Below are 12142 nucleotides of genomic sequence, written 5' to 3' on the forward strand. Positions count from 1 at the left end.
TTAAACCACGGAAAATAAAAAAAACTCAAATAAATTTTTTTTACTATGTTCATCAACCCTTTAAAAAGCTCGATCATAAAGTGTAAAAAGGATCCCCGGTTACTGTGCAAGAAGCACAGTATGTTCCGATCCTAGAAAAAATATGATTTTTTTTTCAAAATAATGAAGTTTTTTCTACGTGGTGTGATAAAAAGGATCTGAACAAAAAACTTGAACTTAGGCATACTTGACAGTCATAGTGAAACAAGCAAACTCAAAAATAATAGTTTTCTCGAAAAATTTCTATACAGAGTCGAAATTGCAAAAATATGTCCGATAACGCTACTGAGAAAAACTGAATGAGTAAAACTTCCAGTCAACAAAATTTCTTAAGTGACGCACGCCAATTATGAGTCTACATAATTGCTTATGGACGGACGCCAATTATGACGCATTAGCGGTAACAGTCATTTTGAGAAAAATAAAATTTACCAACGCACATGCCTCAATTTATAGAGCAGTATATGGAGCAGTGATAGCATGAAAAAATTAAATGTATTAAAAATAAATTGAAACTTTTTTTCTTCAATTTGAGATTTTTTGTGAAAATCATCCTCCCACACACCATATAAAGTGCAAAATGATAGATTTCACTCCTAGTAACAAATCAATTATGGCAAATAAGCTTCCTTCAACCAATTTAGAAAGATTTCTATGACGGATAAAATCTCCGCTTACAACTATTAAGCTCAGGACAACTAATAGCGCGAAATATATCGCGCAGTAATTGTCCCAAATTGGCAATTTCTATACCGCCATAACTTTATGAAAAATGATCACAGGTGAAATTTTTTTCCAAATTTAAGCTCAGGACAACAATACTTTTTGAATACCGTCAAAAATGGCCAGTTAAAAAGTCGAAATTTGTCCGAAGAAAAAAAACCCGAGCACAAATATTCCATTGGGAAAGTCAGAACAATAATATTCTGTGTTAAAATCCTTAGCATTGGCTGTATTTAATAGCTGGTTATTGATTAAAATGAACATTTTCAAAATGAACACATTTTATCGCAAAAAAAATGGTAAAAATTATTATTTTTTTTTTCGAAATTTTTATCTTTTTGACACTTAATAAGGCGCTAAAACTCAAATAATTAACTTTACTCGAATAAAAATACATTATCAAGGCTTAAGCTAAGCATAAATAAGCTAATGTAAGCCTCCCGACTAGCTCGAAATTAGTCAAAAAATCAAAAATTTCAAAGTGGTTTTCTCAACACTAGAAAAAAAGCTTGGCATTTTTTGTTGTGGTTCCAATCATATGATACATCACTCAACCCAGTCCGATGATTATTTGTGGTTCCTTATTTTGCGTGGAAAACAAAAAAAATCTAAAACACCCGAATACAAAGTATCTCTCCATTTTCCATGGCCGGAGCAAAAACGATTGATTACCTGACCTTGGATTACAAATTCTTTTTATGAAAAGATGAAAAGGTAAATTCAGGAGCTTGGCGTTTACCCGCGGGCTTATGAAAATGAAATAATTTTGACCAAACAATGAAGATGCCCAGCAAAAATTATTGGCTAACTTTGATTGAAAATCAAAGATCAATATATACTCGCCACAAAAACAAGTGGACTGGTAAAAATAAAAAAAAACCACTCTAAAAGTACACATCAATCTAGCCATATTTTAGCGGTGAAAAAACTACGAATTGCGATACTCAATCATTAAACAATCGTTCTGCAACAACATTATCAATGGAAAATCTAACCACAACTTCAGTTATCTGCAACTTAAATTTAAAATTAAAACTAACCAGAGATATTTCAATTCACGAAACAGATCAAACTCAATTTTAAAAATGATTGTAAAAAGAGGGCACAAAACAAAATAAAAATCGTATCACGAAGTTGTAGTTTTTGATCGCTTTGTAACTTTTCCTGTTGTTTTCTGAAACTCCTGTTTTTCTAAATTCGCTTTCGTCGATCTTTCTCCGCGTGTATTGTTATGCGTGGAGGTAGATGAAGAGGATTGAATCATATTCCGGAGAAAACGTTTGTTGATGGGCTGCACTGGACTTTTCTTCCTTAACGAGAAAAATAACTGACAAAATTGACTAGTTATACTTCGTTATAATTTATTTGTGTAGGAATATTCTTCTCAAAAAATTAAATGTCGAATTAATTATTTTCAAAATTGAATGCATAAACAAGATAAAAAAGATTTTTACAACCATTAACAATCTTGCCTAAAATTTGATGAGCTTCTTCACCGACCAGAATTCAGATCAGACAACCACGAAGAGCTCAGTTACGACTTACCACGCCATCGATCCCATGGACTCGTATCGCATCTTGGCTCTTTTTGTCTCTTTCCCTATTTCTTCAACGGCTCTTCTGAACAAATAAAAAAGATAAGTGCTTTAGCGTGTTTCTTCTGTTAGTCGAGTAGGCTCTAAAAACTATTTCTGAACATCCTAAATAACGCAGAAAATACTATTTATAATAGAAGAAAGTTCTTCGAAGAAATATTGAAATCAAGAGCGGCCCAATGTTTCACTATTTGCTTCAAATTAGTCGAAGCAAAAAAATCCACACAAGTTTTATTCGAAACCAATAAAACTTTGTTGGAATTTTTGCAGGTAGGCGAAGCGGAGCTTCGCACTTGTTGCTATAAACACAATCATAAAAAAGAATAAGTTGAAAAAAAATGATATGTTGAAAAAAACTAGGTGAACCAAAGTTTGCATATGAGCGATGAAAGACACCTAGGGCCCAGCTAAAACTCGATTTACATATATTTTGAATTCGTTATAATGATTATGAGTGGCCGCTAATGCAGCGGAGCTTCCTACTACCTGTTATCGCCATTGAACCCACAACCTCAGTTGTGGGAGGTTAGTTTTCGAGAAAAGCTAAAGAAGCTACAAGGATGTTAAAGAAAATAAAAAATTTGGCTATTCCGAGGGCCATAACAACTGATTTTGTTAAACTAGCTGTTGACCCAAAAAAAATCAAAATAGAAGCGCGATTGAAAGGGATTTAACGTGAATTATCATTCGAACCCAATTTTGCGTAGAAATAAAAACCACCCGAAAATAAAGTTCTTTCACACTTTCAATTTTTGAACTATTGTTTTCACATTGTCACGCTCACATACACTTAGTGGATATTGATAATTAAAATTTTCCGAAAATCAACAAAACAAATAAAATTGGTGGTGTTGCGCGGACCTCATAATTGAAATCAAAAATTATTTTTAAATAAATAAACTCTTTCTCATTAAACCTACCATTATTTTCCCATAACACCTATTCAAATTCACCAAACTAATCCCTGAAGTACTGCGTTCAGTATTATTCAGTCTGTAGTTTACACAAGAAAGTAATTTGCAAAACTGGTGGTATAATGAAAAATAGCATAGAAAAACAAAAAAAGGATGCAGAAAAAAGTGTAGCAACATGTTTCGACTCCTGTCTATTGGTGTCCAACTTAAAAACCGTACAATTTCATTCCCTTCTTTTTCTAACCTTGCAATAACTACAATCACTACTTTCTCAAGCCATTTCTATTACTCGACATCATTTTGATCCAAAAAAAATACAAAGGAACTTGTTCGCACTTAAACCTATAACCGATCGCTTTCTTCGGCTTTGTTCAACTTTTTTTGAATCGTTGGCACAAAAATGCCTTACTTTAAGAGTTTGCCATCCTCTAGTCCCAATCCCAATCTAGCATCCCGAACCCGACATAATAGCGATTAACCTGGGATTAAATTGCACGAGTCAAGATATTGCGCTTAGTACCATTCCCAAGGCACGCGTCTCGATTAATTCGTTATTTTCTGTAATGGCAGATGCTCGACATTCAGGTGTTTGGTACGAACCCAGCTTTCAGTAAACTGATTTTTTAACTTGAACTAAAAATTGCGACCCGATACTACAAGAATTGGCTTGTTTTTAGATGAAACAGTGAGTTCGAAAGAGACTCAATCCAAATGTGTTTTCGGTTTTGCTTTTTTTTGTGACTTCACCAAAGCGTAAAATGAATCGCAATTACATAAAATAGCCAAAAAGATTGTCGAAGTATCACTGAATTAACGGAAACCAAAAAAATAACTGATATTGAGGAAAAATTTTCAAAATTTGGTTTTTAACGAAAAACCCAACCCCAGATTGAGAGTCATTTCCATTCATCATGAGCAAAGTCAAGCCTAAGCAGCAACGAAATCTTCTTTCAAGCGCAACTAGCTCAAGCTGTTTAACCTTGCTGAATGGAAGCAGCTTACAGAAACTATTTTGGTTGAAAAATCCATATCGACATTTATAAATACCAATTCGACCTTTTTTTATTCAGAAGCGAGTAACGAACAATTGGTTTTGACGGGGAACATTTTCGATTATTTATGGACGGCATCGCTTTGGTCTTACGCACATTTTGTTCTTAGGCACAAGAAATTTAAAAAAAAACAGTTACTACTAGCGGAGCTTACGCTATTTCAATGAAATGATCAGTCGATTTTAAATAAATTTTTTCTATAAGCCTAACTAACTGTGAAGACAGAGCAGCAAAGCTTTCCGAAACACTTTCCGAATAAAATGCCGAAACACAATTATCTTGAAAAAAAAACAGTTAAAAACCGCTCACCTGTAAATAGCATCAAAACTATTTAATTTGAATATTCGACTTCGTGATCTTAACTATTTAGAAAAAAGTATATAACACACAAGAGTGCTCGTAGATCAAGTCCTGAAAGTTCCGACGGCCCCTTAAAGCTAAATTCGACAAAACATCAAAAAAGAAAATATTTTTAAATGTTGTCTTCCTTTTAGCCCTCCATACCCGATATAAAATACGAAGGGATGTTTCCAGTGTCTTATGTTGTACTATTAGGACTAAATGTCTGGCCTCAATTCCAATTTGGAATTTTCAAAATCGCCGCTTAAACGTGTTCTAAAAACGCAACATATCGCTTACACTATTCCGAATTAGTACTTTTTAAATGCCCAGAACTGAACAGGTGAAAATTAATGATAGATTTAAAGAAGCTGTTTAAATATCGGCTCAGAACAACGATATAATTCAGTTTGTTTTAAAAAAATTTGTCTACAGCGCTTAGTTAAGTATGACTGAATAAAAAAATTGTAGGCAACACACATTTGGAAAAATGTCAGCGAAAGCCAGGAAAATACAACTTTCAAATTTCAATTAAAAAACATGCCCTTAAACCGCTTCAAACTTCATGAGAACTTTTCGATTGAATAAAATTAACCCAATTCGAGACAACTAGATCAAAAGGTAAACTTTTTATTCCGCTGGTAACCTGAAAACTAAAATCAAATTTCGAAAATATAAGTTGTTCACGTTTTTACGCGCCATTTTAGCTATTGAAATTAGAGCTCATAATCTGCCTTCCGCCTTCTTAGATGAATTTGAATTGTTCTTAAAGGGGAACCAAAAGCTAAACCAAAACAGATCAATTTCTGCGTCAACAAATTTTAAGCGATTTATCTTAAAAAAAACGAAGGAAAAAAATTAACTCGACCTATAAAAGTGTTTTGGTTACCTTTTATTGGCACTTGCTAACTCATCGCAAGCATCAATTTTTCTTCACTTTCTTCGAAAGTTAAAATACAAACAAGGAATATCAATTGATCAAAATCGAGTCTATTAGGAAATTAATAGGACCAATAAGTTTGACTCGAAGTGAGCAACAATTATTTTAATGTGCTCAAAGAAATTCGCCATCAAGCAATGAACATTACATAGGGAGGATGTAGAGAACGCAGAACTCAGCCAGGTAATTGGTCCAATTCTCAGTTTTTAAATCCCGTAAGATATGAACCATAATTCAGGTGAAAAATCCTTTTGATTTTGAGCTTATAACAACGAAACAATTATATTTTGGCACGAAAGGTATCTTAAGAAAAGTCAACCAACTTGCCAAAACAGTACCCAGCAGTATAGTATGCGCACATAATTTTTGACGACAAGTTAAACACAGAGGCGAAGCTGCGCTTCTCAAAAACTTGCAAGAACACGATCAAAAAGCAGCTCTTTCTAGTGAAATAAGAAAAGAAAAAGTAGAAACAAGCCTCGAGCTAGCAAAAACTCGGCTACGTGTAAGATTCGAATCTGCAAGCAACTGCAATCAAGAGATTTTGAGTCTCACGCACTATCTACTCAGCCGCGCAAGCTTAACAACCCACAAACACTAGTCACGGGTAAAGAAGCTACATATGCTAATAAGTTGCCAATGCGATTCAGCAGAAGTGGCACCAAATACAAAGACTCAATTTTGCATGTAATAAAATTGAAATATATCAAACTAAAGGCATCCCCACTAACTTTGCTTGTAACAAATCGCAAAGCAGAAAGGCACATTATGTATAAATTATGCATTTCAAAAAATTTCGAGATATATTGAGTTAGAAAATATCTGAAATCGAGTTTTCATGATTGTTATATTGTTCGAGTTTTCATTATTGTTATGTTGCTTGAAATAAATCAGTTTTCGGTTCATTTCATGAAATAAAAATGCATCAACTGTGTTAACCTATTACTATTCGAATGTCAAAGCACATGCTATGAAAAAGCTGTACAGTTGTCCCAAAATTGGCACCAATTTTTGCGACTAAGGTTGGGAAAAAAAAGAAGGTTCATACTAATACACTCGCTTCGCAAGTGTAATAACCAAAAGCTTTTTATGAAGTCTTAAAATGAAAGCTTCCAATTTTTTGGAGAGTTTGAAAACTGAGATCTATGAGTAACGAACGTGATTTTTACACTTAGAGAATAGCTTGCCGAAATATAAAGCCAAATTTCAAAGATTCAACAGAATTTTTTTTGCCGAATACAAAAAAAAACTGTTTTTTTTTTGTCACACTCAACTGAAAATTACTCGAGTTGAAAACCCTTTCTTTCGAGTTTAAAAACATTTGTTTGATCATTAATTCAAATTTAAAAAACCATAAACCTGACTTATTAAGCTATACAGTACTTTTTATTCTAATCTGGATCTTCATTTGAGTCTGAATAATTTCCTGCGAGCGAAAGCAAGGATGAAGAGCTATTATTTTGATTAATTGTCTTCGTATCGGAATTTGTCAAACTTCTTGTATCTCCGAGTACGTCGTTCCTGCTTGTTTCTTGAAGATCGCTAATTGAACTTGCTGCTGTCTTTTTAATCGAGGATTTAGACTTGGGCTTAATAGCAACGAGATTAGTCAACGAAGCACTGCGAAAAACGCTTGAAGGATCTTTTATTAGCTTAACCTTTTTCGAAAGACTGACATTCAACGAACGCTTAATGACTCTCAGTTTTTGAGACTGGGCCGATAGTTTAACACCCAGTTTTTTGCTAGCAACTGTGGGTACTGAAAGTTTGGAAGAGCTCTCGATGAGAAATGTTTGCTTTGCTTCAATTTCATCTGATTCCGTTTTTGGTACGAGATCAAAATTCAAATTTAGTTTATCGGATATTTCTTCGTCTGCTTTCTCATTGGCTAATATTTGTTTCTTTTCTTCTCGAAACTTCTTTCTTAGAACTGAGTTTGCGGTGTGGACATCTTTCCAGTTACTATCTTGTGTATGGTAAATCTCAGCTAGAGTCGGAATTTCTTTGGCCGCCTTCGTTTTGTCTTTGTGCCCGTAATCTAGATTAAACATGGCGTCATTTCTGAGCCTCTGCTTTTCATTATATTCCACAGCTTCAATCTGTTCAGCGTCTTCTGCTTTCCAGCGATTATTAACTCTTCTGGCTCCCGACATTACGGTGTAATCGCAATTTTTTGGGTCTGTTTGGATTTGAATTATACTCGGACAATAAACACATTTCATGCTGAACTTGTAAATGGGCGTCGAGTAATACATCCCCACTTTTGTTTTCTCGGCATTATAACGGACTCCCATGCCTATGTGGTTATTACATCCATCGCACCAGATGTTGAATGGCATCTCAAACCGGATGATGAGAATGCCGCGATCCAGTTTTCTCGCCCGGTCTCTGAGAGGGTGGGTTCCATAGTAGTTATCCAGGGACCCATGTTCTGGTCTCCAGTCTGGAGGGTAGTATTTCTGCTGGCCTTTTCGTTCACCCATTTTGATTTAAAGGAAGATTTCAAATTAGGACAACGATAGCAAGATTGTGCATTTATCTGAAATGTTTCTGGTAGAAGCATGTATATTTGATATCGCCTTAATTGTGCTAATACTGGAAAGTTGTGTTTTATATTCCATTATCTTCCAGTTTAAAGCAAAAATAACAGATAGTCTAAATTTTAGGTTACTTTAAGTTCATCTAACTTACGACAAACAATCTAAAACAAATTCAAATTAGTGCTAATTTCAAAAATTTCTTTAATTCTAAGTTCTTGATGTTTCATCAAGACTTTAAATTTATCTTTCAATCTTTCAGTTTCATTCTAACAATGAAATAAGCCCCAAATTACGTTTCTGTATCTTTTCAGCTTATCAAAATGTTTAAGACGTGCTTTCCTTTCGATGTTCCGAGCTTTCGCCTCCACAACTCTGTTTTGTTGTCGCATCTTGATTCTGTTGAGGCACCACAACATTCAATCCTAACTGTTGCATCTGCGCTAAATTCAGTTTTATCATCTTCTTTGGCACTTTGAATCTACCCACTATTGTCAAAACACCACCCTCAATCCATCCGTTTTTTACATCCTTCAATTTATTCATTTGCATCACATTACACACAACATTTTGACTCCGTTTTCGCGCATCCGATAGGTTATCAAACTTCACACTTCTAGGCCCACTGTTGTACGTAAGTTGACAGTCATTCAAGTTGTTAATTGTAAGCCAAACATTTAATTTTGCTCTCGTAAGAGGTTTAGTACTCGTTTTATCCGCCCATCCTTTGCATATCAACCCAAGATTAAAATTGAGCGGCTTCGGCAAACTACCATCTCCATCATCTCGACAGGGTGTAACAACTACAGCCCATCTCAAGCCTTCCGAGAAACAAACATCACTTTCGACTTGGAACCCGTTTTTCCATTTGAACACGTCAGATTTCAACACTAACTCATTGGCATATGGCATGTTGTCCGAATCAAGTCGACTAACCATGTTAACGAACTCCGGACTGTCATAGTTCAACTTCCAGTTACTATTTCGACAGCTTCGTTCCAATTCTTTCTTTTCTGTTCTGTTATCTCGCAGCTCTTCATGTTTAACACAATGTCTTGAAATCTGATTTTTCGCTTCTTTCAAATCCAGTTTTTGAAGCAACTGAAAAACTGCATCTACATGGAGAGGCTTCGATGATTTCAGATCATGTTTGTCACCACAATCGGGACACTTCAACTCAGAAGCAGCTGGTTCTTGAGATCCATTAAAGCAATCTCCGCACATCATGTGCCCGCAGTTTAAAGTCAGAGGACCAGCAAGCGTTTTCTGACACGCAGGACAACTCAACACTGACTTAATGATGCTAGCATACTTGGATTCTTCATTCTCCCGCATTATTGGTTTAATTTGCTTTATCTTAGACATATCCGGAGATTTTTGATTTGGAGTATTTTGTTGAGCTAAAGCTTTGGTGTGCGAGTTTACAGTTTTATTTTTGTTGTAGGGCATTGTAAACGATATCAATTATCTGAAAAGCTTGCGATACTTTTGCAAATGAGCAGTAACACTACCCTCCGTAGACTTTTATTAAGCAACTTCACAAACTATAAAGCATTAAAAAAGTTAGCGCAGAGTCAGGTTAATTACATTTGAGAAAGTTTGAACCTAGCCAATAGACAGTTGGAAAAGAGTCAACGAACACAAGAAAACAAAAGATAACTGACTTGTTTTTTGAAAAACTTCATAATAAATTCTACTTTTGAAACTAGAAATCGTTCACGTTTTTCGTGACCTTAACATCTTCGTAATTGGACAGCGCAACTTATCTAAGTTTTAGCAGTTGAAAAAGAAAACTCCAAATAGTGCATATATACCTAAAAGCATTCATAAATTCATTATTATGTATGACTGCACTTGTAAAATATTAAAGCATTTTAAGACTTTTCCTGAAAAAAAGTCATCACGCCTTTTATAAGAATCTGAACTGCGTTCATCGACCACACGATCGCGTGGCGTCTATTGTTTAACTCAATTGCTATATTTTCTGCCCAAAATACCGTGATTTGGGACCCGTCTGTCACACTTGGTTTTTTACCACATCGCACCACTTGCGATACCACGCAAACATATCATTTCTAGCTAGCAGAAAACGAATGTAACACAGCCACTAAGCCGCAAAATGTCGAAAAACCACTATTACGAAATTTAACTAAGCTGACAAAACAGATAGGCCGACAATAATCAGACCAGGTGCAGTCTTTGCCTCTAGATCAAACGGGTCGCAGATTCCAATTAAATTGAATTGTTAAAAATCAAGCAATCAAGTGATTCAATGATTCTGTTAAGCTAATTGTTAACCCGTAAAAAAGTCTATATACGATTTAATACCGCTTAAAGCATAATCATATTAAAAAAATGAACACAACCTGCAAAATGATAATAATAATTATTAAGCAAGTGTAAGTCACACAACTTTTCTGGGTTATGCTTGCGATAAATACATTTTCTGATTTCATTTTACCTAGTCAATTCATCTTCTATGTCCGTATCCCCTCCTATCTTCTTCGGTTTAGCTTCTGAAAATTTCGCTCGATTTTCACTCTGAGCCATTGATTAAAAACCTGTAAAACTGAATTTTTTATTAATGTTGTATCTACCGCTATGACAGCAAAAGTATTTAATGACGGCTGGTTGATTTCCTTGTCAAAAAACACATTAATCAGAATTATATTCAATAATTTGATGTAACACAGCGCATTATAAAAAAAATACATACATCAGCGGGACCTGTGACTTCACCAAATAAAGCGCACCATTTTACATCAATAAATAATTTTAGTACATCCTTCTTCCAGTTAGCTTTTAGACACAATAGCTCCTTTTTGAATCAGATCTGGAATTTCAACAGCAAGCCATGGGGCTAACCCAAGCGCCATAGCATGAGCAATTCCGAATTTAGGAACATTGCGTGCCCATAATGGTTTAAAGTGATCCGTTAAGCAAATTTTTCCACCTCTGTACATTTTTGCCGTTTTACCATCAAGTTCAGGAATTGCAATTTCAGGAGCTGTTGATGGATATGCCACAGGCATGTCAAACTCGATATCAAATTCATATTTCACTAAATTGTCGTACACCCAACATTTTCCGAACCATTTAGTACCTTCTCTATTTGACTCAAGTCTGAACCAATCGTTATCTGCCTCTTTGCTATTTTTTACGTACTGAATTAAAGACTGGTATTCTTCCTTAAGACGAGCAGGCCACTGTTCCGAGTCTCGGGGACCAGCTTTTACTGTTAGCAAAGGAATACGAGCTAATTGTGATTTGGTTGCGTCATCGACCATAACTTGTATCTGGAACAAATGTAATCAGAAGGTCAAAAGTATCATAGTAACCGAGGTTACAGTCATGAGTCCCTTCATCATGTATTCCAGTCAAAATCCTTGGAATTTTTTTAGATATGGAAGTGATAATGATAAAAGAAGATGACAAGTGTTTAGGTCCTTTTCAATTAAAATCGATACGGGTTACGTTTCTTCAATAAGAACACGCAACTCGACACGAGATAATATAATATACAATTGTTACAAGTAAAAAATTTCTTCAAAAGTTATTTTGTCATTTATTGTTCCGAGTACGCAAGCGGCGTTCGCAATCTGTATTGCCAGGGAGATTCTCTGTTTTAAAAAGCTGCCTGCTCTGGGTTCCTCAGTGCATATGCTTAGGTTCTTACAAAGATTGCTCAAAAAAACTTCTGTTGTGGCCGGCCGCGCCCTGAATTTCAAAAGCTAGCGGTTGAAAAAGATATCCATCATTTACAAGATCTTTATACTTGTCAATTTTTCGCTCTTCCGCTTCAGCGGCAGCCGTACCAGGGTTACAAACAGACCCCGCATTAATCCTAAAAGGAGCTAAGGAGTCTACTACCGTTACATCTCACAAGAGCTGCTTACCATCAGCCCATGGAACGAGCGTCAAACCGTCTGGTCGCTTCTGATCGGTCCTGTAGAGGTGTCGTGGTTCTAAAAAATGTGAGTAGATGATAGACTCTGCTTTATAA

General features: G+C 35.3%; 3 protein-coding genes across 3 annotated transcripts in view; all 3 read right to left on the reverse strand.

Annotated features, from left to right (window-relative positions):
* Positions 1 to 1806: 1806 nt before the first annotated feature.
* Positions 1807 to 12142, reverse strand: part of LOC134845513 (protein POLR1D-like) — a 34845-nt gene continuing 24509 nt past the window's right edge. The window contains exons 2-4 of the mRNA XM_063862437.1: positions 10601 to 10700; positions 2308 to 2382; positions 1807 to 2072 (exon numbers count right to left, since the gene is read on the reverse strand). Coding sequence (XP_063718507.1) covers positions 1889 to 2072; positions 2308 to 2382; positions 10601 to 10689 — 348 coding nt within the window. The 5' untranslated portion in view covers positions 10690 to 10700 and the 3' untranslated portion in view covers positions 1807 to 1888. The remainder of the gene's footprint in view (positions 2073 to 2307; positions 2383 to 10600; positions 10701 to 12142) is intronic.
* LOC134845511 (probable splicing factor YJU2B) lies at positions 6944 to 8198 on the reverse strand. Its single transcript, XM_063862435.1, has one exon. The coding sequence runs from the start codon at positions 8083 to 8085 to the stop codon at positions 6994 to 6996; it is 1092 nt and encodes a 363-aa protein (XP_063718505.1). The 5' UTR covers positions 8086 to 8198; the 3' UTR covers positions 6944 to 6993.
* Positions 10795 to 11463, reverse strand: LOC134845512 (ubiquitin-fold modifier-conjugating enzyme 1-like). The gene has a single exon (XM_063862436.1). It carries the CDS (start codon positions 11424 to 11426, stop codon positions 10935 to 10937), a length of 492 nt encoding a protein of 163 aa, XP_063718506.1. The 5' UTR covers positions 11427 to 11463; the 3' UTR covers positions 10795 to 10934.

This window comes from Symsagittifera roscoffensis, chromosome 5, assembly GCF_963678635.1.
Source record: "Symsagittifera roscoffensis chromosome 5, txSymRosc1.1, whole genome shotgun sequence".
NCBI lineage: Eukaryota > Metazoa > Xenacoelomorpha > Acoela > Convolutidae > Symsagittifera > Symsagittifera roscoffensis.

Excerpts from the sequence above, each read along its gene's own strand:
- LOC134845511 (XM_063862435.1), bottom strand. The coding sequence starts at position 8,085 with ATGGGTGAACGAAAAGGCCAGCAGAAATACTACCCTCCAGACTGGAGA.
- LOC134845512 (XM_063862436.1), bottom strand. The coding sequence starts at position 11,426 with ATGGTCGATGACGCAACCAAATCACAATTAGCTCGTATTCCTTTGCTA.